The sequence below is a fragment of the Azolla caroliniana genome, unplaced genomic scaffold (assembly GCF_043228905.1).
Source record: "Azolla caroliniana isolate FFs.n. ecotype wild unplaced genomic scaffold, voAzoCaro1.0.p SCAF_7, whole genome shotgun sequence".
In the NCBI taxonomy this organism is placed as follows: Eukaryota; Viridiplantae; Streptophyta; class Polypodiopsida; order Salviniales; family Salviniaceae; genus Azolla; species Azolla caroliniana.
Genome location: NW_028230442.1, coordinates 10,961,635 through 10,971,090, shown reverse-complemented (window position 1 = coordinate 10,971,090; position 9,456 = coordinate 10,961,635). Strand labels below are relative to the sequence as shown.

Sequence of the window (9,456 nt, the reverse complement as noted above, 5' to 3'; positions counted from 1 at the left end):
GGATGACCAACTGAATCAGGCTAGATACCAACTTTACCTTTGCTGACTCGGCTATATGCCGACTGACTTGTAACCATAACCTGTATCTAGAAAATTTTATTTTGGTAATCCTATTGTCATCAATAAGTCGCAATCAAACAATGATCACTATAGTTTTTTCGGCTTGGAAATCCAAGCATAGTGCCCGAAGCTATCCGAATTCAACAAAAAGCAAAATCCAATTATTATTTTCACCGACACGAAGAGGGCATTGTGAAGGTTGTGGTGGAATTTTCAAAATGCTAATATGAGTTCAAATTAGAAAGTTACGAGGGAATGCAAATTTTCGAACGATGGGAGTTGAACCCACCACACTGACTAAGGTCAACATCTAAGAAAAACTACTACTTTTGCCATTTTGAGAAAAACAATTCCAATATTTGAGTTTTCAATTCCCTAAATTAAGAACTTAAAGCTTTCCTCGAAGCATGAGGGACTTCTTTTCCTCAAACAAAGAAAAAGATCCTTTCCTTGAACCTAGGGAAAGGGACCCTTGGAGCTTTTAAAGCTCGAAGCTTTCCTTCAATTCAAGGAAAGTTATGGTTCGAGATTTCCTTTGAATCAAGGGAAGGCCTGTCTGACATTGTAACTGCTATTGTTGCTGACATGCCTCATTTGGGCAACATTACTATTGCCGATATACCTCCTTCAAGCAAATTGTTGCTACTGCCGCTATCTCTACTATCGGCATCAACCTACCACATCACCTGCCACATGTACATTCACACAATATGAGAAACATTAAGACTATTCACAAATACTTAGACCCTTTCTACTTCCCCAAATACCCCATTTCTACTTCGTGGGTGTTCACAAGCTTGCAACCTTCTAGAATTCTTGGGCCTTTGTGTTGGTGTTGCTCACAATCTTCCTAATCTCCCAACCTTTGAACGTTCATAGATGTTTGTGGGCTCTTAGCCTTCATGTGTTCCTTTCGGGGTCTAGGGCCTCTTGCAAGCTCCTCGTATGCTTGGGCCCCCTTTGTGGGCTCGTGTGTTGGGTCTTTCGCATGTGTCTACCTGTTTTGTGGGCTCTCCCTAAGCTCCTCCCACAAACTTCATTTCCTCAAATGGGAACTCAAATTGTTTCTCTCAATCTCCCACAATCGCATGACACAAACAAAAATGAACTAAAAGGGGATTTCATCACCAACGACAATATAATAAATTACAAAAACCTCAAGATCAAGAACGTTGAGTTTACCATAAGTTTACAATCAAAACCCCTTTAATATAGGGTGAGTAATCTAAGGTGAAAATGCAAAATAAGTGGAATATGTGGGAGATCTTTGCGTTTGTGGCCCAAACGTTACTCGACAGCCTCCAACCTCTTGATGTAGCTTTCACCTTTCATTTCACCTCTTCCCCAATTGTTCTTGCAATGCCTCTCACACGTCCCCCGAAGTGAGAACCCCAATAATCGATGACAACTCTCTCAACCCTAATAAACACCTGAAACCTAGAGATTTAAGGTTTGATGTTTATATTTAGTTTAGGATAGCTACAAAAAGTAAAAAGGGCTTGTTGCACTATGACAATTGTTAAACTACAACAATGAGTACAAGTATGTTTACATGTTGATATTGAACGAATAAATCGTAGCTTGCATCCTAGACAACACTCAGTACATAAGGTTACAGCCCCACGTCCATTGAATTGGAAAATGTAACCTTCATCTTCTGGCAGATCAATAATAAATCACCCAAAAGGCATTGGGAAAGTTGCAAGAAACGCATTCACAATCATTTGGTGAATAATATAGATCCTATCTATGCTCTTCATCACCAAACATAGCCTCCCCTTGACTATGTTTACCCTCTCTGTTGTGCTTCTCTCCTGAGCTTCTTGGCTAAAAGTCGCAAGGTATTTTACGGATGATTCAAGGGAGCCAAATTCTGGAAACTCTACACTTTCTACCAATAATCTATGATGGTTAGGGTGAGGATCAATCAACAGGTGTAACGTCAGAATTTTCAGCCATTAATGGTTCCAAATGATCATAACAGTCGGAATTCTTAGGGCTTGCCAAAGAGTTGTTTTGTTGCAATGCTCTCCATCCTCATTTGTCTGGTGGATTTCTCCCATGACTCTCCTCTTGACATAGGTTGTCAGACTTGACTTCTTGTTCTGGTTTTTGGCCACGGGGATAACCTGGTTCAAAAACATTGTTAAATCATGTCTGCATCTAAATACCATAGAACATAATTTCAGATAATTGTGTTAAGACAGACAATTGTAGAATCCACTAATCATAAACTTGTTTAAGGTTATTTTTCACTATAAATGCTGAGAATGTGTTGGAACATGTAAAATCTAGTAATGAAGAACTTTGTAACAAATATATTCTCTATGAATAATTAGAAGTTGTGTGAGAATGTATATAATGCTGTAATCAAGAGCTTTTTAATAATATCCGATGTGTACTTACAAAGTCAATTTAGCAGACATTATATTGGTTTATTTCTGAAGTGCAGGAAGTAAAATATTGCATTATGGAATCTTTGGTTTCAAACATTACCTACGCCAAACATTACTGGTTGTGTATGATTATAAGCACCATGAGTCTGAAAAAAAAAAGTTGACTTCCTCTTTAGATGGAGAATCAACTGGAAAACTAAACGAGAAAAATATTAGTAGACATACCAAATTTGGAAGATAAGTCCCCGTTCCACGACGAAATTTAGGGATTTGATGGGCAAAGAAACCATTAGGGTGTAGCTGAAATGTGTTATATAAGCTCAAACCTTGATGTGAAGAAGTTAAGTAAAGCTGAGGATTGTAATTGATATACAAGTTGGTAGTACTTCCAGTTATAGAAGCCTCAGACCCATGGTCATACACATATCCCGATGGAAAAAAAGGAAAACATGATCCATATACATGAGAAGTGAGCATAATGCGGCAAGAATGAAAATTTATAAGGTATGTTTGGAAGTCCCCCAGTAGCATTTCTTTACTAGATGGGAAGCTTCTTCCAAACATATGTACTTCCTTAGATATGTTATCAATTGAACTCTCACAACATGATGATTTCTCAGACGAATCTGTTCCACATGAGCTTGAATGATGATTTTCTGCTTTTCGAGAGCTGTGTACCCCAATCAACAAAGGGGTTTCCTTCTTCTTGATATGTTGTCTGATTCCACCATTGGAATGAGCTAGAATAGAATCTGAATCTTTACTAGGGTCTGATGAAACATTGGACCCCATATTGATAAAATTCAGAGCAATTCCATCAGGCCGATAACCATTGCAATGTTCTTCCGTGTTACGAAAAAATGAATGTACTTTTTCTATCAGAGCCTCTGATGGACTACACAGAATATTTCCAATTTGCTTTGCACCATATGCAAAAGCACTACATATCCTGAAGAAGTTACCTAAAAAAAACATTTGGTAAGATTCATAAGGCTTAAATTTGAGACTTTCAGCATTTATATCAGCATATTTCCAATCTATCGAGAAATAAATGCATGAAGGTTACCTTTGCCTATACTCCTTCCAAGGTTGTTGGAAAATCTTAAAGGATCCATGACATTCATATTCTTAGAAGAAAACATGTTGTCTTGGTAAATTTGAGATATTCCATACAATTGGTAGCACTTCTGTAAGAAGTCATTACTAAAAAGCAGCTCACCCCCATTCTTTTGTGGTGCCTCAGCTAAAACAAGACGAGAAAAACATGCGAGAAACATGAAATAAAACCATTACAGATACGCTAGAATTTTTTCAGACTGCATTACCACATACCAGCCATATCCTGTAGCAGTGAAATATGAATCGGGCCCCATATACTGAGACAATAATGTTCCCAATCAAATTTGCTAAAGAATTGAAGGAACTTGTATAAAACCTGGAAAATTTTCAGTTTCTTCATATGGAAATTTTTACGCAAGCAAAATGACGGATGCAATCAGAATGACTTACCTCAAAAGGACCCCGAATGGAAGCATGAAATAAGTTGAAAATGTACAAAACAAGTGTTTCTAGAGCATAAGTAGAAATGAGTCCATGGTGGGCCCCTAATATTCGACTTTCATAATAGCACCAAGCTTTCACAAGGATTATACTCCTCTTGAACAGGTGATCTTTGCCTATTAATCTGTCCACCTGCAGCATACATGGGTCCTCTCTCTCTCTCCCATGATTAATCTCTCCCTCGAAGATCGTGAACTATGGATCCACACGGAAGAAAGGAGGAGGGAACTCGTGAGGAAGTTTCCACTTTCTATTAAAGATTCAGACACCAAGGAGATGCAATGAGATCGTTGTGGTTAAACCCAAGAAAGTACAGAAGACAATGAATGACACTTTCCCACACAAATACAAAAAAACGCTAAAAAGGATACAGAAAGGCAAGGAAAATACAAGATAATTTAAATTGTGGAGGAAATTTGGTTCTTTGGCAGCTCATCGAGTATCATAAGGAACTCACTATAGGCAACATAGGGAGGCCTTGAAGAGAAGGGATTCTGGCAAAGATGGTTCTAGAATTGAAAGAAAAATATATATGTATGTTTATTGCAACTTGTAATTTGTCAAGTAGAGATTCAAAACAATTAAGGGTTTGACATGCCGATGAAATGTTATGAAGGACTATTTACTTATCAGTCAATTTCTTGCAGGAATAAAAAAATTCATTCATTTTCTACTATGGGTAACATAAGAAAACAAGAACAGGTTTGCACATGAAACAGTAGGATCAATCTTTAGATGCCTGAAGGAGAGACGTATATTGGCCTATGATTGAAGCAGAGATTTATATTCCCAAGCAATGAGCATCCAGTTAAATTGTTTATATGTGGGTGGATGGTTACTTTTACCTATAGCGATGGCACTCAAGGATTATCACATTTGAAATGGCATATGCTTCAGTCTAGCCTTACCATAGTATGACGTTCATAAATTTATTCATCATTTAGTTAGCACATATGGATATCTATTTCAGTTATCTGAGCTACTTTAATTTGTTCTTTAAACATGGTTTTACAAAGGGATTATGTGCCGTTATCTTTGTTGTCTCTTACATATGGGGATTATGATATTACTTTGGCACACGTGTAATCCCTTCATTGTTCTATCATATTGTGTGCATCATATCTGCCGATTGAAAGAACTTCCATAATGGCAATTTGCATAATTGAGGACGCTGACAGATAGACTTTCTCTATTGTTACAGTTAAATTACTTGTTTGCAGTTAGTCATGAGTATTTTAATTGATTGCTTGGGTAATGTTATCTTGGAATTTTGGTCATTTCAATTTTAGGCTGGGCCCTATGAATAGGTTTCTGGCCTCTCGCATTCTCCATATTTGTAAAACCCACTGAGAACGTTTGCACTCAGTATGTCGTCTGTTGCATGTATTAGTTTCGACATATTTCAGTTTCTTTTGTGTATAAATTCGCTTTTTTGCTGTATTCCCATGCTCCTGAATCCCATAGTGTTGTTCATAGAAAAACTGTACCTGAGAAGAGACCTTGTAGACTTGCCTTTACATGGTATTTTTGGTTAAACGTATCTATCTAGTGTAGTACGCATCAAGCAAAACAAATGTTTCCTGGTGAATCCCGTGTCATTTACAGCATCACTGATCTTTGGCAGTATCTTGTTACTGTGAGGCCTTTGACTTTCAGTACTTTGGGAGGAGTCATTGCTTTTTTTAACACCATGATTGACTCTTTCTATTCATGCAAATCCAGATGTAGCTTAACCATACTCTACATGCATTTCATTGGGATTTTGCATCCTTGTACTATAAGCAAAATTTAGGCAGTTTATATCAAGTAATTTGGTCCTAGAACAAGATAAATAAATAAATTTGTGGATTTTGTAGATCAGAAAGCATACCTCTTCAAGGAAGCAAAGAGTGCTTAAACCACCAAGCTGATTGAAGGAAATATCAACAATCACATTCTCAATAAGGCATTTTACTATTTGAACCTGGAGGCAAGAAGAATATGTTTGATGTTTTTGAAATTGATATGAGACTGCATGTCAAGACAGTTAACAAAATCAAGGGAAGAAAAGATTGCAATTACTCGGAAAGTGAATTGGAAAACAATTCAAAACAATAATTATTACAGCTTATATTCAAATAATATGGTCTTCTCAGGACTTGAACTTTATTTAATGATAGCACATGAACATCCAAAAAGCTAAATGATGAAAGGAAGATGCACATCTACCAGATAAAGTACAAAGCGCTAATAGATAATATATGACTCTTATGTACTGTATACCATATAAGAAAACAATTTTGTGCTTAGAATATCAGTTTATTTGAATTTGTAAATAAAGTAACTACAAGGTTCACACCCCAAAAAGGTTTATGTGACTCCCAATTTTTAGCTTGTCTTCTTAAAATAAGGAAGATGGCAAACCTCAGCATGTATAACTTGAACTTCCTTCACACAAAGCTTTGCATGTTTGTTCAGTTCTTCACACTTGAGTATATTTTTTATGTTCTCTGCCCAGGTCTCACTCTGATATGGAAGCCGACTAAAGGCAACAAAGTCAATATCACCATCTGGGAGATAAGTTTTGAGTGGTACAGACCCAAACGTGCACACCTAAGAGTTCCAATGTGTTAAGAAATGGATCATGAGGTTCTTGTATAGAATAACAAGGATACAAATTTGCTGTTATGCACATGAATTGAATTGCTATTGTGAGCATGAATAAAATAAAATTATCCAAGCATAAATTATGTTTACGAGCAACTTTTATGTGAAAGAATTAGCTTTGTTAAGCTACAGTTTCTGTCAAACAGAGAATACATTTAATCTAGTTATATGACCAAGATATGGATTTCATTTTTAATCAACTTATATGCATGAAATTATGTATAGATGTATTGCTAAGTCTTTATCTACATTTTGTGATCTTCTTATTTCCACTTTATGGTCTATAAAGTAAGACTACAAATATTGATCAAACTTTGTGGAGTAAATAGTTTAGAGAACATAGAGTCCATGAGAATCCTCAAGTGGCCAAATTCTGACGAGATTAAGAATGCATGGAAACTGTCCAGTTAAGTTCATTACAGAGAGGACTATTAATTAGCTAACTTGTTACAAGCACAACTGGTCTCTACCTCCATTCTTAATGTTTATACATACAATTGATGGTCTACAAAGTGCATTAAAATTATCCAATTGATCTATACAAAGTGTACACAGAATTGCTAAGTTTCTACCTCCACTTTGTAATCTCACAACATCTAGAGAGAGATTAAGGCACTAAAACTGCCCAGTAAGTTCATTACAGAGGGGACTATTACTTCAGCTATCTACTTACATGCATAATTGTTAAGTCTCCACCTCCATTTTTACTTTCCACTTTATGATCTAGAAAGTGAGACTATAACTAGTTATCAACCTGTCTGGAAATAGTTTAGACAACATCGAGTACATGAACTAACCTAATTCTGAAGTGCCTGATGCAAACAAACAACCTAAAGCTTTGACTAGTAAACGAACCTATTGCAAATGGTAAAAAAGAAACCCCGAAGAGACTTATCAAACAATTCTAAACAAGGTTCATCTGCGGGCAATGGCAAGAGGAGCGTCACACTCACATGCCTCAAAAATGAGACTCATGAAGAAGGATCGTGAGCCTTGTTGATTGGAATGCCTATCCAGAAACAAGCTTCCAAATATAGGACATCTATATCTTGACCTGATGTTAGAAGCTAATTCTCTGTATAGACTAATTTTGGGCCCATTCACAAACTTGGGAGCGATGCAAATAGAGTAACAAGTAAGCAACAAATCACCTCTCCAGTATCACTTTATGATATGCGCATTGCATGAAAACAAGATTATTGTTTATTATGCCCAATTGTTATTAACTAAATATTGACCTACATGCCAAAATGTTAATAACTGTTTATCTACCTGTATGCACAACTCCTCTACTAAATCCTTCTGATCTATGGAACTAGGTATACAAAAATCCATTTTCAAGACCCTGACTAAACTTCAATTTATCTATGATAATGCACAAAAAAAACTAGTTTACCTGGAAATTGAAGTATTTCTGGATTAATTGTTTCACGTGTTCAATAATTATCCTTCTTTTCTCTTCAGAATTCCATGAAGGCTGAATGTAGTCAATTATCTCTTCAACTAAAAGCTCACTTTCAGCCCACTTTGCATCATATTTTGCTTCTGAGAATAGAAACAGAGATGAAGAACTTCTAGGCAAAAGCCCAGCAAAAGCATTATCTCCCATACAAACTCAATCTCTCTCTCTCTCTCTCTCGCTGCTTTCAGTTATCTGTGAATATATGCAAAGAATAGATGAAAATACATATAATGTCTCCATAGATTAATTACAAAACTATAAGAGTTCATCCATATATTGAAGAATTGGTTAAAATCCCTAATGGGCATCTCATCAATCCAGAATCACATATCTGTTTTCCGTTGATTATCCTCAACACTCTTATAATGAGAGAAAAAACATCCACATAAGCTAAAAGTAACACAACGGCATCCATAGATTAGCAAAATTATTATAGTCGTATTTCTTCTGTCCAAAACCATGTACCTCTTTTCTGCTGATTTTGTTCTTCAACAATTGTATATGAAACAAATTTCAGATAAGCTGAAGAAAACATAATGAGTCCACAGATTAGCTAAATTACAATAATGGGTTCCTCTTCAATTCAAAACCATTTACCTGTTTTCTGGAGATTATCTGCTTCAATTGCTTTCAGGATAAGAAGGCACGGTGGGAATTGAACCGAATGAGAGTTAGGTTGGATCGATGATGGGCAGGGAAGAGAAGGGGAGGACACGCAAGCAAAAGAAGAGTAGGAAAGGAGTTGGGGTTGGGTTATTGTGTTTAAGACGAAGAAGAAGGCCCCCAAAGTTCATCATTGAGAGAGAGAGAGAGAGAGAGAGAGAGAGAGAGAGATGGATGTTTTGACCCAATGCTCTACGGGGATGCGGATGGCCATGGCCCATGCCAACGCTATACACACACACACACACACACACACACACACATACATACATACATACATATCGAATTATCAATATATCTATGTATGTACATATGTGTTGAACACAGTGCTCGGCCACAACCGAGGAATAGGATCAACTCACAGAAAACAGGAAATACAAAATGCACGAAGACAATAGAGAGAAGAGTACACAGGATGTTTTACGTGGAAAACCCTAAATGGGAAAAAACCACGGGAGTCCTCAAACTCCAACTATCACTATAAACAGAGATGTACAATGGTGAAGCTACAAGGCAACAACCTTGAGCTCACTGTCTTCGCCACAGGCGGCGGTAATACACAGAGGCAACGACCTCTTCGTCTCTCTCTCTCTCTCTCTCTCTCTCTCTCTCTCTCGGCTGCTCTCTTCACTCCCTCTAAGTGGAAAATAGAAAAATGAGCAACAACAT

The 9,456-nt window shown here is 36.9% G+C and overlaps 1 protein-coding gene across 4 annotated transcripts; it reads right to left on the bottom strand.

Annotated features, from left to right (window-relative positions):
* Positions 1–1,185: 1,185 nt before the first annotated feature.
* On the bottom strand, positions 1,186–8,848 carry LOC147861959 (uncharacterized). 4 transcript variants are annotated; one of them, XM_087322313.1, is made up of 9 exons: positions 8,722–8,848; positions 8,059–8,316; positions 6,420–6,608; positions 5,887–5,979; positions 3,966–4,148; positions 3,789–3,891; positions 3,523–3,699; positions 2,682–3,418; positions 1,186–2,189 (listed from the first exon to the last, which is right to left on the bottom strand). In XM_087322313.1, the coding sequence occupies exons 2-9, from the start codon at positions 8,269–8,271 to the stop codon at positions 2,019–2,021; spliced, it is 1,866 nt and encodes a 621-aa protein (XP_087178439.1). In that variant the 5' UTR covers positions 8,272–8,316; positions 8,722–8,848; the 3' UTR covers positions 1,186–2,018. The 4 variants fall into 4 exon arrangements, with proteins under 4 accessions (XP_087178439.1, XP_087178440.1, XP_087178438.1 ...); XM_087322314.1 differs by lacking the exon at positions 8,722–8,848 and adding an exon at positions 2,557–2,602 and having other exon boundaries at positions 8,059–8,683; XM_087322312.1 differs by lacking the exon at positions 8,722–8,848 and having other exon boundaries at positions 8,059–8,688.
* Between the last annotated feature and the right edge of the window lie 608 nt (positions 8,849–9,456).